The following is a 20849-nucleotide window of genomic DNA, read 5'->3' as shown; positions in this document are numbered from 1 at the left end:
TTCTATTTTTTTTTTTTTAAGTTAGCATCCTCTCATAAGTAATTATCTCATTTTGATTTTGTTGCAGGATGTTACAGTTTTCTTGCCAGAATGGGAAGATGGACATTTTTATCTTGCCAAATACTATGATAAATTAATGCCAATGGTAACTGACAACAAGATGGAAAAACAAGGAGATCTGATTAGATACATAGTTCATCACTTTGGGAGGTTAGAGAGGAACTTTGCTTACTTTCTGTAAAAGGATGACAATTATACTGGGAAAAAAATTTCTGTAGGAATATATTGTCCTTCATCAGTTCAGACTGACTCCAGTTTTTATGCACTATTGTAAAACAAAATACTACATGCTTCCTTTTTGTTTTCATGCATGATTAATTTTACTTCTGATGAAACAATTGCATGTTTTTTCAGACAGTTAATTATTTAATCTGTGGTTTTGAGCAATAAAAGCAAACCCTTTGTATATTTTTTGGTTGTTGCAGATGCATTAAAATGCTGACATAAATTTCTGAAGTTAGAGTGGAATATTAAACAAATGAGAACGTAAAATTAGTATTACTTCTAATATGTATCATTAACATACTTTGATTTAAACATGTAATCACAGGTCTCTACAGTATGGAAACCAATTCATCTATCAGTCAATGCCAAGAATGCTGTCTTTATGGCTGGACTTTGGAGCAAAAGCATACGAATGTGATAAAGGTAGAACATTGTTTCCCAGTACATAGTTCCCATGTCATTCTTTTGAACAAATGATTGAGAGAGCAGTGAAGTATATTTACAGTTCTTTGTTTAGATTGATTGCCTGAGGTTATATGGAAACAAGAAAGTACTACTATTCTTGTAAAACACAGGATGTTAACATGCATGAGAGTATTAATTATTTTAATTAAATCCTCCAGAATTTTTTCAAGTATATAATGAGACAGCATTGTTCCTTGGGTAACTGAAGTCATTAAATAGATACAGGGAAAATCCTTACTTGCCCCTGGTCACCACTTTAAAGGTGTCTCCTGAGTGATGAGTAGTAGTTTTGTATGAACTTGCTACAGTAAAGTGTTAGGCTTTGGGGCTTTTTTTTTTTCAGTTTGATTTGGTTCCAGTCTTTGAAGGCATTTTACTGAAATTTTCCGCCTCATTTTACTGAAATGAAGGGGGAAAAAAATCTTGTAGGCAGCAGCATGAAGGCATGTGAAATGAACACCACAGATGCACTTTGGGTGGGAGATTCTGAATGTTTGCAATGAAAATTGCAAACATTGCAGGTCTGGAGTGAAGCATACATTTGTGCTCCTTGATCTTCTCTTCATTCTACACACTTAAGTCAACTGTGTTTGGCTGCAGGCACATCAGATCCTGCACTCTGAGGTGCTGATGTGAAACTCAAGCTGGGTCCTCAGGGGCAGGGAGTGGAGATAGGAGCAGATGGGCTAATTTCATCCCATGAAAAGACTTACTTCATTTCTTCTCCACTAAAGAACATTAGAGTCTTTTTATCAGGCAAATACATGGAGTGTTTTTGGTCTGTTCTATGCCATTGTATCATATTAGAGAAGTAATGTTAAGAGTGTAAGGAGATTTAATTTCCTGGTGTTCTGCTTAGCTAAATAGAGTATGTACTCACTCACTGTATGCTGTGTTAAAAAGAACTTTAAAGTAGGAGCTATTTTTTTGGCTTATGAAATTGCCAACAAAATAGTATTCTATAGCCTTGATTTAAATGACTTTCCATTTCCAGTGGTGAGAACCAGGAACATGGTCTTTTCATTTTTCAGCAGCTCGTTCAGAACGTGGTCAAATGAAAAATGATCTGGCTAAAATAAACAAGGTGATTACAGAGCACACAAATCACCTGGCACCTTACCAGTTCCTGACAGCCTTTTCTCAACTCATCTCCCGGATCTGCCATTCCCATGATGAAGTCTTTGCCGTTCTGATGGTGATTGTTGCTAAAGTGTTTTTAGCCTATCCACAGCAGGCAATGTGGATGATGACTGCTGTGTCCAAGGTACCTTGATATGTATAGCTACACCTTTATTAAGTTTACAAAACTGTTTTTTCTCAGAAATGTAAATATAACCTATTTTACTCTAAGCTGATAAGAAGGATTTGAGTATTTAATTTGTTGTGATACAGTGTTGTAGATGAGGATATCAATGCCATCACTATAAATTATTTTACTGCAATCTTAATTCAGATATTACAGTTTAAATGATCCAAATTGGAAAGCTAATATGCATCCAAACTTGTATGGTGTATTAGGAAAGGAAATTTGAATAACAAATAGCTGATGAATTCTGTAGTTATGGGCAACAGATTTTGTTGCATTTACTAATTGTGTTATAGTACTTTCAGTCCTAAAATCAAATAATCAACTTAGTAGATACATGTACAACTAATTACTTGGCAGTAAGGTCATTCTAAAGCAGACTGGGAAGCGTGGTGCATACTATTTCTTTAGGCTGGTGAAATAATATTAATATACACTGACATATTCTTGAATATTGGCCTGTATGTTGTGGGACTACCAAGAATGGTTTCAGAAATAACCCCACACACCCACCAACAGTACCACTTCAGCTTTTCAGTTGAAGCACATCAGATATTATATATGATAAACAATAAGTAGGGGAAAGAATATTAATTACTGGGGGGGATTCTTCAAGTCATTGTTTAATAATTTTTAACTTTCCTTTTTTTTTTCAGTCCTCTTACCCTATGCGTGTCAATAGATGTAAGGAAATTCTTAACAGAGCTAGTCACATGAAGGAATCTTTACGAAAATTTATTGGAGATGCCACACGTCTTACAGATAAGCTGTTAGAGCTCTGCAACAAACCGGTACTTACAAAAATAAACACATTGTTGCATGTTGTAGGATTATTCAAGAATGTAATGCAAAAGCTGTTTCTGATTGCTTTCATTAGCCAAATCATAATATTAATTAAATTGATAAAAAATTGTTATATTAATAATTATTATTAATTCATAATATTACTGCAGTTTGTCAGAAATTGTACTAAATTGTGAAAGATTTAAAATAGCTCTAAATACAGCACACTGTAAAACATTTCAGTATATAATGGCCTGTTTAACAGTGCATAGGCTTTATATTGTTTTGTACTTTCACATATCATTTATGCCCATTAATTTTCAGAGTTTTACTGTAAAAATAGGGTGGTTGTGCTTTTATGAACAAATTAACTTGATAATAAAGGTAGAATTAAGTGAATTATTTAATTATTCTGTATTTATATCCGAAGTGAAAAATAAGTCTGGCATAACAGCCAGATATATTTACTTCTTGATTACTTAATTTAAAATGTAGCTTGCTGTTTTTCTTATTGCAATCAGCATTTATTATTCTAGCCTGTTTATTAGTTAATGTGAAAGGGCAGTATTATTTTAAGTGTTAACTTTAAATGTTATTTCTAACTTTGATCATATTTTTTTTTTTTTCAAGGTTGATGGAAACAGCTCAACATTAAGCATGAATATTCATTTCAAAACACTGAAAAGATTAGTAGAAGAGCACACATTCAGTGAAATTCTCATTCCCTTACAGTCTGTAATGATACCAACTCTTCCTTCAATTCCTGGTACCCATGCTAACCATGACCCTTTTCCTGGCTGCTGGGCCTACATTGCAGGCTTTGACGATGCGGTAAGGCTCTAGTTGGCACATGCTTTTTCACTTCATGTTAAACAAACAGAGCTGCAAATACATCTCTCTTCTCTAGAAATGGGAGGAAGGAGTAGGAAATTCTGTAATTACTCTTGTGGAAACTGAGTGGCTTCTGTTAGAGCAGCCTGAGGCAGGTGTGGCCCATTGGCACTCAGATAAAGTCTTGGTCTGAGGTTAATGTGCTGCAGCACCATGCAAGTACTAACATGATTGGTTGCAGTGGTTTATTACAATTACACACTTTATTTTGGATAATCTGATACAGATGTTAGTAAAGAACTTAATTTTTCTTTAGGTGGAAATTCTTGCCTCACTTCAAAAGCCAAAAAAGATCACCTTGAAAGGTTCAGATGGGAAGTCTTACATTATGATGTGCAAGCCAAAAGATGATCTAAGAAAAGACTGTCGGCTCATGGAATTCAACTCCCTTATTAATAAGGTTTGATGAATGAGACAATCAGGTGCATTATAGTTTTTGACCGGGACAGAAGACTGAGCTATCTAACAAAAAAAGACAATTTAGCTTGAGCTAAAGCTCACTTGGAAGTAAGCTGGTAAAGTAAACTGGTACAAAATACCTTATTTCAGCAAAAACCAGTAGCAATCGATATTGTGTGACTTTTTAGAGACTTGTGAAAACAATAACAGATTACAGTATTCTGCCAAAACAATTGCTTGTTCCAGCAAAAATAGACAGGACAGGTTATTTACAATAAATAAATACCTGCAAACTTTCTGCTGTCATGCTTACTATTTCTTATTAAGTAATTTCTAATATATTTTATAAAACATAGGTAAATTAATCTTTTCATACTAAAGTGTTGCCATACCTCTTATTTTGGCTCTATTTTGATTTTCAGGAGTATGCTTAAGGTTAAGGTACCATGTCTTCTGTGAGGTTAAAACAAATGACAGCATCTCTGAAACACTAAAATATTTATTTCAAATATTGCTTTTAAGGGATTTAAGTCATGTACAAGTTATGCAGTTTGACTATTTCACTGCAAAATCCTCTTTGTTTTTAATTTACTTTTGAGAACAGATGCACATTTTGCTTTCATTTGGCCTACTGCAGACTGTGAAGCTTAGATTTGTAAATTCTAGATTGTGTGATTGGAAAGTAATTCCAGATAGAATGTAAATGCTATAAATCTATTTTGATCCTATCTGTGTTATGTGTTAATCTCATTTTCCTTTTGTGAATAGTGCTTAAGAAAAGATGCAGAGTCCCGTAGGCGAGAGCTCCATATCCGCACCTACGCAGTGATTCCATTAAATGATGAATGTGGCATAATTGAGTGGGTGAATAACACTGCTGGTCTGAGAAATATCCTGATAAAGCTATATAAAGAGAAAGGTAAAGAAATATATTAGACTATAGTAAAAGTTCTTAGATATTTCTAAAGGGCTTGTATCTCATTAAGTAAATGAAACAAATGGCAGGAGTCAGGCTAAAATCTAGGAAGATGTAGTCACATGTATTTTTATCTGTCTGCAATATATTATTATTCATATGTAGGTAGTCTTTTGCCCTAAAATGGAAGAGAGTTGGTGCTTGGAATGAACAAGTTCCTGACAAGAACTGATACCACAGGCATCTTCATACTTTCCTACATACAGTGATGTAAATTGTTTCAGCAGCATGGGGATGTATGTGCTGGGATGTATGTGCTGCACTGAATAATAAAAAATAATGTGAACTTCCTCTTTAGATTTGATTTGTTATTTTTTATTTCTGTTACATTTATGTGAGATAATTAAGATAAAATACAATTGAATCACGTTTAAGAGTACAGCAGCTTTCCAGAGAAAAGATCGGATTTCTTTTGGATTTCTCATTAACAAAGCAGCTTTCTGGGCAGTGCAATAAAAGTTTGGGGAAAAACGTTCCTGTACCTCACAACTAACATGGTTTATAGATTATTTGTCATTTGATTATTTATTTCAGCTTTATGGAGACATTTATTTTATTTATTAATCTTTAAATTACCATATTGTAATAGTACATACCAGGATACATCAGGATAATCTCCATGTATTTGGAGATTTCTTTTGCCTAACTGAGGAAGTCTGTTGCAGGTATCTATATGACTGGGAAGGAACTGAGGCAGCACATGCTTCCAAAGTCAGCACCTTTGCCTGAAAAGCTGAAAATGTTCAAAGAGGTCCTTCTGCCTCGTCACCCTCCGCTCTTCCATGAGTGGTTTCTTAGAACATTTCCTGACCCTACTTCATGGTGAGTGAGTGGGATTAGACTAGCTCAAGAGCATCTACTTTGTGTATTTCCCTAAGAGTTAATGGGACTGCAGGATAAGGACAGCTAAGGCAAGCAGTGCCTCAGAGCTGCCTGCTGTATCTCCACAGGTACAACAGCAGGTCAGCCTACTGCCGCTCTGTTGCCGTCATGTCCATGGTGGGCTACATCCTGGGGCTGGGAGACCGCCACGGGGAGAACATCTTGTTTGATTCTTTCACTGGGGAGTGTGTGCATGTGGATTTCAACTGCCTTTTCAATAAGGTGAGAAATAAATTTCTACTGTCTTCAGGTTTTTTCCAAATTTTTACTTTAACATATCCATTCTGTTCTCTGTCTCACTTTGTCTTGTACCCCAAAAAAGCCTGGGATACGCAAGGAGGATGTGATCGTTATGTGTGCTGCATTCAGTGAAAACCAACTTTTTGATTTAGACAGACCTGATGTGGATACACTGAAACAGCCCAAATTTTAGACTGTTTATATTTTATGACTCTCCTCTTTCCACTATCACCCTCCAAACAAAACTGTAATTGCTACATTCAGAATTCTGCTGCTGTGCAGAATTTCTTGTTCTCACACAAATTTAGCACAAAAATTCAGTGGTTCTGTAAAAATAAACAGCAGAAATTGTGGCCAGATTGGGATTTGGAGTTTTGTTGTTTCAGTTGAAAGATGCTTTTGGTGTGGGACATGTGGCCTTTTTAATTCAGATAAGTGAAGTAGAAATATTGTTAGGTTATTTATTCTGGTTTCTTTTTAGAAATTCTAAATTGTCCTATATAAAATTTAACTTAAAAAAATGTTTTTAAGCTAACTTGCATATTATAAAAGAAAAGTTAGCATTTTGCAATGTGACTACAGAGCATAAATACATATTTAAGAACAAAATTTCATACTCTGTATTAGTGTGTTAAAACAGGAAAAAAAAGGTTATTTGGACAATGTTATCTTTTACTCAAAGTAATTTCCTCTTATCCAAGTAGGACTGTGAGCTGAGCAAACATCTCTTGCCAGCTAGGAAACTGCCACTGACAAAAGATGGAGGAAAAACCTAAAGCCAATGCAAATATTACTGTTTTAAAATGCTTAAAACACTTAGGGCATACTTTTTTTTTCCTCAATGTAAAGGGAGAAACTTTTGAAGTTCCGGAAATCGTTCCTTTCCGCCTCACTCACAACATGGTTAACGGGATGGGTCCCATGGGAACAGAAGGTCTCTTCCGAAGAGCCTGTGAAGTCACTCTGCGGCTGATGCGTGATCAGAGGGAGCCTCTGATGAGGTATGGCAGCTGCTTTTGCTACAAACTCCTCAAAGCTGTCTGTAGTCTAAAGGTTTGAAACAGTAACTTCTGGGGAATATGCCAGTTCCAGGATATGCCTGTCCTGCAGCTCACTCTCACCATGACATGGATATAAAGCAGTATAAATATTCAGCACTAAATACAGGCTCCTGTCAGTGTTTGTGTTTTGAAAATTAAGTGTATTTTATATATCCTATCCTTTTCTAAATTTTTTATTTATTTAGTGTTTTAAAGACTTTTCTCCATGATCCTCTTGTGGAATGGAGTAAACCTGTTAAAGGGAATACAAAAGCTCAGGTGAATGAAACTGGAGAAGTTGTCAATGAAAAGGTGAGTTTAAAACAAACACAACCTAAGGTATTCAAATGTGAAATGTCCATTATTGTTACAAATTACATGTTTCCTAATTTTAACTTTGTCCTTTTTTTTCTTCCATTTAAAAATTTCTCTGGTTGTTCTTTGTTATCTCTCTGTTCATAATTTTTATCTATAAAGAGATTTTTTTTTTTACTGATAAAAAATGTAATTTATCTACTAAAGAACCAAACAAAAAAAGCCAGTAATTCTCTTGTTAGTGTTAGTAAATCAAGGACAACATCAGCAGAAGCAATGGATCTTACCCCTCACTTGCACAGTCCTCCAGATTTACAGTGATGTAACATTTGGAGTCCTTTCCATGTGTATTTTTGTGCTTTTCCAGAGTGGATGTTTATTATTGAATAAATAAGTGCCTCAGTACATATTAAGAATTACATGATTAAAATTAGGATTTCATACTGTTTCTTTATTAGCTGCTGCTGAAGACTATATTATTAATCCAAAGTATTGCTTAATTTTTATTATCTTCCCTCTGTGCAAAATTTCTGAATTGTCCCTTTCTATTCTTATTTTTTTAAGGTGTATTTAATGAAAATAAATGTGTAGTAGAGGATAATACTTAGGGAGCGCTGACAAACACAGCAGCTAAGATAAGGAAAAACTACATCACTGAAACTGTATCACAACAAAGAACTTAACTGGGTTTTTTCAGCACAGAAAATCTGCTCTTCAAACAGTTACTAACCAGGCTGTGTCTACATAATTTTCTTTTACAAGACCACCCACATAGCTGTATATGTTAACTTCTTTTTCTGGAGCAGTGCCAACGTTATGCCTTAGCTTTAAAAGAAGAAGCGTGAGTGTAATTGGTATGAACTAGCAACCCCAGTGGGCCTTGGAACAGGTCATTTTGAGATGCTCAGCACAACCTCTTAATTCAACTTCTTCACTTTTAGTTGCTCATAATTTTGACCTAAATTTTCCAGACTTCAATTTTATCCAGAATTCCAGGAACAAGGCTAGGAAAATGTTGCATTTATTTGAAAGTAATTGTATGAAATAAAGCTGTTCTCAACTATATATATTTATATAGCTCTTTCAGTCTTCTCTGGTAACTTTTAGCTGTAAAAATGTAAGGCAAAAGTTATAGCTTAACTAGTAATATATTCATTCTAGAGAATTGTTTTTACAAGTGAGTAGTCTTTGTTTTCAATATAGCTGGTATAGGCATCTGTATTTTGTATTAAATTCTAATATGATTTCAAACACATCCTAAGAAATACTGGTTTTATTTTGAGAAGTGGAAGTTCATGAATAGTACCAATTTTTTTTTTCTTCTTTCCAGGCCAAAACCCATGTTCTTGATATAGAACAACGGCTTCAAGGTGTCATTAAGACTAGAAACAGAATCAAAGGATTACCTTTATCTATTGAAGGGCATGTTCATTACCTCATTCAAGAAGCAAGTGATGACAACCTGCTCTGCCAGATGTATATGGGCTGGGCTCCATATATGTGAAATTTGTTCCCTTTGGAATGATACCGTCCACAAGTGCTGTAGCTATAATATTGTTGGGAAGGAATCAAGGTACCTGGTTAGTTCTGTTGATTTTTGGCTGCAAGCAAAACAGGCTTATGTTCTTCCAAAATCTGTGCAAAATGTACAGTGCCCTTGCAAAGACACTATGAATGCAGATGTGTAAGGTGTTACGATTTACTTTTTGTACACATGTAGAAATACGTAAGAACTGCTTAAAAATTAGACTATGCAAGGCTCTGCAAGTGTCTTACTCTTGACTGTATGAAAAGTTTTCATGATACTGACAGATGCACTCTATAAAGTACTGTATATTTTTATAAATACGTTTCTCATATGGCTTAGTTTAAAAAATACAACAATGAAGTTTAATACTGATATGATGTAAAATGATTATTTCAATTTTTGTATTCCTGTTCAGAAGGGCTTTCTAAAATTTATTAGTATTTCTTTCCAGCAGTAGACTTTTCTTCAACTTTCTTCCATGTAGCCTGGCTACCTCTAGGAAAGCTTTTGGGATCTTAAATCTTAGCGTGAGCAAACTGATAAAGTGGTACTGTGTTCTGAGCCTGCTGCCTTAGCCCTGAGTACAGTGCTCTAAAAATCCCTCCTGAAGGACATGGCACAAAGCTGGGAATTGGAGGACCTCGGCAAGGCGCCTGTAATGCAGGCAGGTGGTTGTAGCTGTGACTGTAACATCTGTGTCTGCTCCTGAGAGCCTTGCACAGCCCGTCTTCCTCCCCTGGAAAAAGCATGGCTCTAAGGAGTGTTTTTCAGACTCCATTTCAGAAAAGGTGTTTTAACACAGACAAGAGTAGACCAAAATATGGTTGAAAGGCAAATGCTAACTTACAGTGATGCTTGCTTTCTAGGCATCCAAATTGTAGGGAAATGAGGGGTGGGAGGAGATAGGGAAAAATTATACCCTTTTAACCTACAGTAGGCTATCATTAGAATTTTTGTACAGTGGTTTTGCTTCGGCTATTCTGAGATACAAACTACGCTGTTAGGTTTTAATCCCCGGCTCACACTGTGGTGTGACACTCGAGTGTTTGTTCTATTCAGCTGAAATCCAGAGGCTTGGGAAAGTAAAAAAATGGGTGTGCAACTGCTTCTGGGGCGTTTGTTTATCTGTCGATCTAGTGAGTAATCTAGAAGTGTTGTCACTGTCCCATAAACGTAATGAATTTTCCTAGTAAAATATTTGAAACATACAGTGGTCTTTTCCGGTGTTGTGTTTGAGTGCTGACGTTCTGTTTTCCCAGGCTTTATCGGTTTCTCGGAGCGCAGAGAGCCGCCGGGGAGCTGTTGCACCGGGCGTTGCCATCGCGCGGGGAGCAGCCCTGCTGCCCGGGCAGGGGGACGGGGGCCCGGCGTGAGGCAGGGCAGGGGGCAAGGGGGTCCAGGTGTTCGCGTGCCAGGGGCGGCGGTGTGGCGGCCGAGGGGCGGGAGCCGCCCGGGGCCCGCCCCGCTCCCTCCCCGGCGCCAGCCCCGCCCCGGCCGGGCCCGCCCCGCTCCGGCGCCGCTCTGTGCCCGCTCGCTCTCGGTGGTGCGGGCGCTCGGCCGCTGTCAGCGCGGCGCGCCGGAAGGAGGGCGGAGCGCGGCCCGCGGTGTTTGGTTCCGGCAGGGCTGTGAGGGCGGCGGGGAGCTGTGGCCATGGGGGTCCCCAAGTTCTACCGGTGGATCTCGGAGCGATACCCCTGCCTCAGCCAGGTGCTGAAGGAGCATCAGGTGAGCCAGAGGCGGAGCGCCGCTGCCGGACACGGGGCTGCCCCGGGAGGTCCTGACCGGCCCCTCGGCGGGACAAGGGAGGGGGACGAGAGCTCGGGCCTTGTCCCGGCCGGCCCTGCGGGACCGAGTCCCAGCCCAGGCCGGCTCGCCGTCAGCCGGGGCGGTGCAGCGGGACCCGCCGTTCGGAGCGGCCGAAAGTGGTGGGACGACGGTGGGCGATCTCTGGGGAGCGAGCGAGGCGTTCGGTGCCCCCTGACAGCCCTCTTGTCCGGCGGCGGGCAGCAGTGCTCGGAACCCGCGGTCGGCGGCCGGCGATGGTTTCAGCAGTCCCGGACCCAGAGTGCTCCGTTCCCCCGGGGAATGACCTGCCCACGGCGGCTCCCGGCTCGTGGTCGTGCCCGGCTGTCCCGCCGGGCTCGCTCCTCTCTGCGACCCTCTGCTCAGGGTCCCCATGGCAGCTCTGTCCTGCTGCCTCGCACTCACGGGGAGCCCAAGGTCGGAGTTTACTCCTTGTTGGGCTCAGAAAAGTTACAGCTGGTGACGGCCAAAGTCGTGGTAATGACGAGAGACAGGTTTTCCAGCTCGGCTTCGTTTCCTTGTCGCCTGCGTCGGACAGTTTGTGTTAGCAGCTAAACCGGGAAGTATGTTCAAGCCTGGAAAACGAAAGCCGTAAATGATACTTCTAACACTCGGACAAAGACGTAATTTTTTCAGAGATGTCATGTTTGGTACCTGTTGGATGCTAGCTCTTCTAATTATAATTTTCAACTGCTGTCATAGATGTGGTTGTGTAGCTTGAATAAGGATGTTCTGAAATAGGCGATAATTGAGAGTTGTTTGAATATTAATACTCCCTAAACACCTGTGATTTTTAGAGATTAAATAGCTGTTGTGTCAATGTAACTAAGATGCCCAGCTCAAGTGATTCCTAGCCTGGATGTTTGGCCTTTCCTGCTAGTTTCAAAGTAGTTTTCAAAGCTTAGGTCTTTGCTTATGATTAGTTGGGCTTCTCTGAAGCTTCTAATGCTATCTGTGTAGCAAGGCGGCAGCAGTTTATGCTGCTTTTTCTGCTGCTTCCTTAGAAGCCTGGGTTGCTCGCACATCTTGACACTTTTGCTGAAGAACTGTGGCAAGCTGAGGAGGAGGCAGCAGTGTCTGCTTTAACCAGGGGGGTGGCAGCAGGGGGTGCTACCCTTGATGCCTTCTGAAAGAGGCAGTTAGAGCTCTGAAGATAAACAGTAAACACGACTGAACTCTTCCAGTTCACTTGAATATACAGACTGACACATACTGGCATCTAGAGTAGATGCTAGGAGAAAACGAAAGCAAAACAACAAATTAAAAGGCCTGTGTATGTAAAAGAGCATTGTTGTTAGATCATATTATAGCTGTACTTCTTGAAGAAAACATAGGACCTTTTATGTACGTTGCTTCCATATAAAAGGTTTACTTTTTGTCTCTTTAGAGTGCTACCTGTGCACTGCCCTGCTCACTTACCTGAAAGCACTGAGAGCAGTTTGGTTACTGAGTTTAACCATACTAAAGACCATGGTGTGCAACAGAAGACTAGTTACAACAGTTGAGTGGGGATCATTCTGGATCCTGCCTCTAATTTCTTCTCTTCACCGTTTCCTCTTTCCAAAACAGTTACATTTCTCTTGCATCTGGAGGATAAATACAAGCCCAACAAGGTGCCTTTAAAGATGTGTCAGCAGTAGAAAACTGTAACAAGTGTGCAGTACCTTTTCCTAGGTGTGATGATAGGGAGATTTTTATGAGCAGTCTTATTGGGGTATTAAAGAATAGATTTGTTTAATGCCAGTTGCTCTTGTGGCGCATTTTGGTAACACAGAGGTAGTACTGACCCCTTTGTGTCATACATTTGCCAGTGTTTGTTCCCTGTATGTTGCTTGTGTATATTTGGGAAGGCTTTATTTTTCCTTTAAAAGAAAACGTGACTGCTACAGATAAGACTGGTAGAAGAGCAGAGAACTAGAAGGAAAAAGAAAGTCTGTTTGGAAAGTCTGGGTAAGAAATTGATGTTATTATTGCCAGTTCTCTGCTTTTGGTGCTAATTGCCACTCTCTAGACTCAAAGGTGCTCACAAGCGCAGCTGAAGAGAGCATGCAGTGGTTGGGATAGGAGCTGCTAAACAGGGGGAGAGCTCTAAAGCTTCTTAAGCCAGCTTTGCTTCAAAATATTGTTGGAAATTACATAGTCAGTTTTGTAGGTTTTTTATTGTTTGTAGTGTAGCTGTGAAAGGTTGAATCAATTAAATGTGCAGGCTTATAAAAAAGAAAAAAAAAAATCTTCCAGAAAACAGTGGTTTTGGTTTGCTTTTCCATTTTACAATGGAGAAGATAGTCTGAGCACAGGGACGAAAGTCCTGAGGTCCTGTTCAGGACTTGGCTCACTGAGAAAAATCAAAGTAACAGATTGCATGTGCAGGCAAATATACCCAGTCCAGATATTCTTACTCTGCCTGTTGGTGTGCAGGAGGTTCCACAGGGGTCTTCCCACCTCAGCTCATTTCCAGAGTGCTCTCAGGTGTGCCTTGGGTAGTGGCTACATTCACCAAGTGATACTAACTGTGGCATTTGTAGATTCCAGAATTTGACAACTTATACCTGGACATGAATGGCATAATACATCAGTGTTCCCATCCAAATGATGACGATGTCCACTTCAGAATCTCAGAAGATAAGATTTTTGCCAATATTTTTCATTATTTAGAAGTACTGTTTCGCATTATTAAACCAAGAAAGGTTTTCTTCATGGCAGTTGATGGAGTAGCTCCAAGAGCAAAAATGAATCAGCAGCGTGGGAGACGTTTTAGGTAAGATCAGTTTTGCCTCTGTCTTGAGGATAGTAAACACTTAAAAGAACCCACTTACTGAAATGTTCACAGTGATAAGTAAAAGAGACTGTGAGTGGTTGTACCTTCACAGTAGTTTTAATTGAATGATGGTAACTACCTGTAAAATGTTAAAATCAGGATTCCAAAAGGAAAGTTTGCTTGTCACATAAATTTTTCTCTGTGTATGTGGCACTTGGTAACAAGGGGAGCTTTTTCCTATGAAATTTTCTGTCAAACAACTCTGCAGTGGAGCTCTTGCAGATGTTTCCAAATGCTTCATAATCTGCTAGTCTTTAGTATTTGTGAATGCTACTTCTAGATATGCCTATTTGGTAGCTGTAGTGGAAATCATAGAAAAAATCAATTTTCTAATGAAACTGATTTCCTATTGATACCAGTTACCAAGCTAGTTCAGATACAGAGCTACAAATAGATTAAGAATTACAGTAATGTTTTGGAAGATTTTGAAATTTTTTAAAGATTTCTATAAGGAAAAAAAAGCCAATGGTCAGACAGTACAGGGATGGTGAGTGAAATGCAGCATAAACAAACTGTGGGAAAGGAACAGGAGAAAACATTTTCAAGCAACTGGATTTTTTTTGTGGTTTGGTTTTTGGTTTAATTTTTTCTTTAAGGAATAAAGGAGGTTGAGAGGAAGCAGAGATTAAGAGTTCTAAATAGAAAATTGTAGCAGAATTGAGAGCCAGACAAAAACCTACGACTTTGGTGGTTTCTCTGTTTCTGATTCAGAAGTGTTTAGGTGGCTCTTGGCCAAGAAAGTCTGGCATGATATTGGTTAATTTCTCCATTACTGGGCATGATAAATTGTTGGTTCACTCATGACTCCTTTGGAATTCTACACCTGCTGCTTTGTTTAACTGTGTTAGCTATTGTTCTGGGGTAGCATTTTCAGATGTTTAGATAACAAATATTCCTGTTGTTTCAATGTTTGTTACCATTCCTTGTGATCAACCATTGTATGATCACCTTGATATTCTAAATACTAACTGCATCTGTATAGTGACAGATTGCCACATTTCTATGAAAAAAGTGCTACTTTTAAGCCACCTTAGTTGTATCAGAAATAAGCTCAAATTAATAATCAATCAATAAGCTCTATTCAGGAGTTCAGTTTCTCTCCTTTTTTATTTTTTAAGCACTCCAAAAAATCAACTATTTTTTTTATCAACTATATTATGTAGTATATTTATTTTGTCAAAAAGCTGTACTTAGATTATTGACATTTGAATAAGATGATTCATTCTCTACTCTCTCTCCAATGCTGTTTTGTTTCAGATCAGCAAAAGAGGCAGAGGATAAAATAAAAAAGGCATTGGAAAAGGGAGAAACTCTCCCTACAGAAGCCAGATTTGACTCCAACTGTATTACACCAGGTAAGATAATTTGTCAGTTATTTAAATTTAAGTGTTTATGGTTTGTCATCTGTATTTTGGTACTATTTTCCTATCTTAAGGCATGCTTTTTAAAAAAATAGAAGACAGAATCAATGAAAGCTTAAGTAAGTTTTTAACAAAAAAACTTAACAGTAGGGTTGGAATACTATCTTATTCTAAACATTTTTAGATTACTATGTAAAAGGCAAAATGTCTTAGGAAAGAAACTAGTCATCCCCTTCATCTCTGGCAGAAGCTTTATTTGTTGGCTTTTTTTTTAATACTTCTGGTATGTAACTAATGAAAAGCTTTAACTTAGGTTTCTGTTTTCAGGAACTGAATTCATGGCCAGATTGAATGAGCATCTTAAATATTTTGTAAATATGAAGATTTCCACAGACAAATCCTGGCAAGGAATAACAGTCTACTTATCAGGCCATGAGGTTATTATATTTTCTTACTATCCTATTTGAATTTTTTTTTTTACAGAATAATACTTACTGCTGATTTTTTTTTTCTTTGCCCAGACTCCAGGGGAAGGTGAGCATAAAATTATGGAGTTCATCAGATCAGAAAAAGCAAAGCCCCATCATGATCCAAACACAAGACACTGTCTCTATGGCTTAGATGCTGACTTGGTATGTGCAACTAAGATAATACAAACAATAGGAATTTGTCAAGTGTGTACATTTTTTATATCTTCCTAAGCTCATAGAGTTCTAAAAGGGTTTGAAACAAGCATGTGATTTTGTATTCCTGCAAACTTTTGAACTTGTAATGAAACCAAACATCGAAATTTCTTTATACTGCTTGAATGGTTTAAAAAAAAATTAAAAAGTAAGATCTTTCTGATATCTCTTTGTAATAGATAATGCTGGGATTAACAAGTCATGAAGCACACTTTGCGCTCTTAAGAGAAGAAGTCAGATTTGGTGGTAAAAAGGCTCAAAGGTGAATTGATTTAAATTTACTCTTATTTTATTTATGATGAAATTAAATCCAAAACATACTGGATGACTAAGACAGGTGTGTGTTTGGTGATTTGGTTTTTTTTAATTGTTTGCATGGTAATTTAATTAAGTCTTAGTTTATTCTTTGGGTTAGAAAAGTCATGAAATTAGAGAAATCAACATTCTGAATCATGCATTTGAACTGGTTTACATGAAAAAGTGTATGCTATCAGAACAGCTGATAAAAAAATCCTTAAAGCTTTGGTGTGTTTTACTTTTTTCTTCATGTTATAGTGGAGCAACCTGGGCTATATTGACATTGTTTCCATAACTGTGTTACGCAGATACTAACTTTCTAAAATGTGTGTGTATATACATACATACATACATACGTACATACATACATACATATGAGGTTTTGTGCATAAAAGTAAATTACTATGATAATTACTAAAATGAACTCTCTTAAAATGGCTGGTAAATGCTATTATTCAGGGTTTGCCCAACTGAAATAACTTGTCCTCTTTAAACAGTCAGAAGATTGTGACTTGTTCCAGAACTGTGCATGTAGCTGGAGCTGTTGTGAAGTAATACAGGAATTAATTTATAACTGTTACTGTGGCTGGGTTCCTTCTTTGAAGGTCCTTAAGCATATCTTGGGTACATAAAGGGAGAAGATGGGAGAGACAGAGATCAACATTTCTGACACTGAAAGGCTTTTGGATAACACAAGATAAGCAAAAAATGTTTAGATAAATGCATAATTTTTGCTAATAAAGAAATACTTTATTGCCAAGGACAGTATGATGAACATCAGAAATAAGCTTTCTTTTCAGTCTTTGAAGTCAATGTTTCACTAATACTCATAGGCAGTGTTTGCATGCAGCACGGCAATATTTTTTAAAAATCTTACATCTAATCAAAGTAAAACCTTGGTTTTACCTTTCTAAAAAGTAAAATAATCTGAAATAAGAGTGTGATTACTTTTTGAAAGATTAATTAGTGAAAATATGAAATCAAAAGGCAAAGTGTTATTTATTCCCCTCCCTCCCCAGCATTGTTCCATATTGTAATTTCTGAATAATTTTGCTCATTAGAAGAATTTTTCTGTAAGTTACAGGAATTGCCTTCTGTCAATATATTGTCACTTTTATGGATACTTACAGTTGGAAATTTGAAAATCCTAGAAATATGTGCAAATTAATATCTCTCCACAGTTTTTTCATTGAGAGAAATTGCTTATTTTATCAGAATTTTTAAGTCCAGTGCAGTGAAGAGTAAGGGCAGAATGTCTCTGGAGTCTTATACCATCAGCCTGGTTGTCAAAGTTCTTTAATACCAATATGAAAATTGCATTTAAAAAGTGACACAATTGGTTCTGAAGCCCAGTGTAGCTCGGAGTTTGTCTTACATGAGTTTCTCTGAAGGCTGCTATCACACATATCTTCCTTATTTCTATTATTAGGATTATTTCTAAAATTTTCTAATTATGTGTGAAGACACAAGTATTTATGCTGGTTTGTCACTGGAAGTGGTCTCAGCTAGTTATAGTATCTACAAAGTGAAATAGTCTTTTATTAATTTAAAATACATCATTTAGCTCATTAATCTTTTGGTGTAGGTATTAACTGATTTGGGGCTAATGTTGGCTTAGGGTTTTTATGAGTAGTTTTAGTGAAGAGAAAAAAGGAAGCCAGAATATGTATTGACTATACCATAAACAAACAGTAGGTTTGTTGTTCTTTTATTGCTGCATTGAAGCAAATAATACACGGAGAGCATATTTTCAAGTTGAGCATATTAATCTCTTACAAGAAGCATTTCAAATGACTACAAATGTAAACCAATTGGTTTAGATGTGAATCTGTGTACTCTGTTCATATTCAGGCTAGTTAGAAAATACCTTAAAGTGATGAGGCTTGGTGCCAAGTTAGGCAAGTTTTTGAGCAATGGGATAAGGATTTAGGAGATAGTTACTGCAGCATGGAACTCCACAATGCTCTTCTCTAAGTTAGCTCTTCTCCATATGATCACATCTGGTGTTTAAAAGATTCTACTGCAAAATTTTATGGACCAAACCAGATTCATCCTGGGATAAGTTCAAGGATTTTTACATATTATGTATAATTTATATATTATTTTTTCTGCAAAGATACAATCCTAGTAAAATTTCTTAGGTTTAGGTAACCTTGGACTTATTAATATTAATGTTGAAAGTGTGTTTATAAATAATTAACTTGGTGGTTTGAATAATTTACAGAGTATGTGCACCAGAGGAAACCACATTTCATTTACTGCACTTATCACTGATGAGAGAATATATCGATTATGAATTTTCCCCAGTAAAAGTAAGTTCTAATGGAGCTGAGATGGGAAAAAATGTGTGAATTTGTGAAGTCTTTATGCAAAAATGATAACAAAAATTATACTCCTGTGTGCTTTTCTTTTTTTTCTTTTTCCTCCAGGACAAGATTTCTTTTGAATATGATATTGAAAGGATAATAGATGATTGGATCTTAATGGGTTTCCTTGTAGGAAATGATTTCATTCCTCATCTACCTCATTTACACATTAATCATGATGCACTGCCGCTACTTTATAGAACATACATGGCTATCTTGCCAGAACTGGGAGGTAAGAAAGTTGTGGAAAGCAGAAGCATTAACAATGGTGTATTTATATTTATTAACCTTTTTTGCCATATTAGAATATTCAGTATTTACTACACTTTCCTTAGGGAGGCAGCAAGATTGCATTTTATTATCTGTGGGGCATTTAAATGCAAATTTTAAAATTATTGAATTGTTTGTTCAAAAGCATACTTAATTTTCTCAACAGGTTACATCAATGAGAATGGGTATCTGAATTTAGAACGTTTTGAGAAATATCTCACAAGATTGTCAGATGTAAGTAACTCTGAAATTTAGAGAATGTTGAATTTAAACTCAGTATTGTACCCTAAAATACACCATACTGTAGTTTTAGTGAAATGTTAAATGGCTGTGTTTTACAGGTGGTTTAATCAGCTGTTTTAGCATTGAACAGATGGAATCCAATCAGTTGTTGTCTGATCTTATAGCATAAGAGGAAAAAGATTGAATTATTTGCTCTGTGCTTTAGCCAGCACAGTGCTTTTAATACTGCAAGTCAAATGAGGATTCACCAGTAGAATCATGGTCCTCACTTCTCATCAAAGTGTGTGGCAGTATAGAGCAGGTGCCAGAAATGCCAGGGCTGTGGGTTCAGTCCCTCTAGGGCCATTGACGTAGCAGTTTAACTCAGTGATCCTTGTGGGTCTCTTCCAGCTCAGAGCTGTCTGTGATTTCTATGTATTCTTAAAGCTTGCTGCAGGCAGCGATGTTCTTTGTTTCCCCTGCTGGTAGTTTCCTGTGGGATAAGCTATGTCTGAAGGTCTTGGAGGGGAGAAGTGTTTCCAAGTTTTTTTATGAAGGTAACTAGTAAAGATCAAGGAGCATCTCTGAGAGGCGGATATCAGTGGTGTTCATGAACTAGCTGATGTACAGGAGGTAATCCTGTTAAGTGCCAGCGCAGTAATCCATCCTAAAAATGAGGTAAAGCGTAGCCACATAGAAATGGAAAGGATTAAACCTTCTGCTGAACTTGGAAAGAGGGAGATCATCTGTTGTCCCTACTTCAGCCTTGTTTTCTGGCTCTTGCATAGAGCTGTGAAAGTGTTAGATCTGTGGCACAAGGCTGTATTAACCAGACGCTATATACTTCTTGAGTTGATAGTGAAGTGTAGAAGTTATTTAATTCTTTTTTGTTACACCTTGCTGCCTTACTGAAAGAAGGCTTGGCTGTATGTTACATATTGCTGAGTAACAGGATTTTTAGTATTAATCTGTTTAGTTGTATCTCTAGGGTAAAATGTTTAGGTACAGATGACTCTAAGATGTAATCTAATGCACGTAGTAAAAAGACGTTGTTCATCTGGCATTGTAAATTTGACATCCCTCAAATATTTTCACACTTACTTTAATCTCACAGTTTGATCGTGAACACTTCAGTGAAGTCTTTGTTGACCTAAAGTGGTTTGAAAGTAAAGTAGGCAATAAATACCTCAATGAGGCAGCTGGGATTGCAGCAGAGGAAGCCAGAAGAAATAAACAAAAGAAACAAAAGGTTAGTGTTTTATATGCACAATTTCAGAAGTAAGAATGTTACTTCTTGCAAATCAATAATTTGATCTTAGACAAATTAAGTGGCATAAACCTCTGTTTTGAGATTTTTTTCAAACCAGTAAAGGTAGTAATTGGTAACAGTTTTCTTTCTGCCTGTATGCATTGCTGGTTGTGAGTAATAAAATGGTTCAGTCAGATGTTCATGATTTTGAAAGTCTCGTAAACCTGTATTTAATGTTTTGCTGTTCTTCAAAAGCAGCAGAACTTAACTTCTGTGTGAGTTATGATCAAACCTGTTATACTTCATAATCTGAATTTTTAATGCATAGTCTTCTAGGAGTTCCATGTGTTTCAGATACACCAATAGAACATTCATGTATTGCTAACTACTGGACAGCTAATAGGGAAAGAGCAATTTCATTGGTGAGCTATCTCAGATTAGTATTAAACTTGCAGTTCTAGGATATAACCAATTACTAAGGAGCAGCACCTTGTATATACCTGCATACTACTACATAACAGTATTGTCTCTGCCCCAGTGTCAAGTTCCCCACCACCACTTCCATTGACTGCCCTTCACTATATGCTCCAGCAGGGTGTAGAGTAGCGGGAGAAAATTCCTATGCATTTAATCTGTCTCTGTATATTGTTATCCTCTTCTTTGTGTACGG

The 20849-nt window shown here is 37.4% G+C and overlaps 2 protein-coding genes across 8 annotated transcripts in view; both read left to right on the top strand.

Annotated features, from left to right (window-relative positions):
* ATR (ATR checkpoint kinase) overlaps positions 1-10318 on the top strand; it is a 40739-nt gene extending 30421 nt beyond the window's left edge. The window contains exons 36-47 of one of the 2 annotated variants that reach the window (XM_014256207.2): positions 68-210; positions 611-708; positions 1785-2014; positions 2713-2847; positions 3470-3670; positions 3987-4130; positions 4898-5048; positions 5771-5927; positions 6056-6209; positions 7077-7228; positions 7474-7579; positions 8913-10318. In XM_014256207.2, coding sequence (XP_014111682.1) covers positions 68-210; positions 611-708; positions 1785-2014; positions 2713-2847; positions 3470-3670; positions 3987-4130; positions 4898-5048; positions 5771-5927; positions 6056-6209; positions 7077-7228; positions 7474-7579; positions 8913-9086 — 1845 coding nt within the window. In that variant the 3' untranslated portion in view covers positions 9087-10318. Of the gene's footprint in view, positions 1-67; positions 211-610; positions 709-1781; positions 2015-2712; positions 2848-3469; positions 3671-3986; positions 4131-4897; positions 5049-5770; positions 5928-6055; positions 6210-7076; positions 7229-7473; positions 7580-8912 lie in introns of both variants that reach the window. The other variant, XM_014256206.2, reaches the window with a different exon arrangement.
* Positions 10319-10707: 389 nt separating this feature from the next.
* The window catches only part of XRN1 (5'-3' exoribonuclease 1), a 37345-nt gene continuing 27203 nt past the window's right edge, over positions 10708-20849 (top strand). For all 6 annotated transcript variants that reach the window (XR_015773444.1, XR_015773443.1, XM_088060976.1 and 3 more), the window contains exons 1-10: positions 10708-10835; positions 13439-13671; positions 14989-15086; positions 15420-15529; positions 15614-15724; positions 15955-16037; positions 18297-18384; positions 18502-18670; positions 18875-18942; positions 20045-20179. Coding sequence is in view for 4 of the 6 variants with exons in the window: in XM_088060976.1 (XP_087917102.1) it covers positions 10761-10835; positions 13439-13671; positions 14989-15086; positions 15420-15529; positions 15614-15724; positions 15955-16037; positions 18297-18384; positions 18502-18670; positions 18875-18942; positions 20045-20179 (1170 nt within the window). In the remaining 2 variants the exon portion in view is untranslated. The remainder of the gene's footprint in view (positions 10836-13438; positions 13672-14988; positions 15087-15419; positions 15530-15613; positions 15725-15954; positions 16038-18296; positions 18385-18501; positions 18671-18874; positions 18943-20044; positions 20180-20849) is intronic.

The sequence above is a fragment of the Pseudopodoces humilis genome, chromosome 11 (genome assembly GCF_049639895.1).
Source record: "Pseudopodoces humilis isolate 2021_Gansu_Grassland_sample_001 chromosome 11, ASM4963989v1, whole genome shotgun sequence".
Classification (NCBI taxonomy): domain Eukaryota; kingdom Metazoa; phylum Chordata; class Aves; order Passeriformes; family Paridae; genus Pseudopodoces; species Pseudopodoces humilis.
Note: the sequence above shows the minus strand (reverse complement) of the source record. Positions and strands in the feature narration are given on the sequence as shown.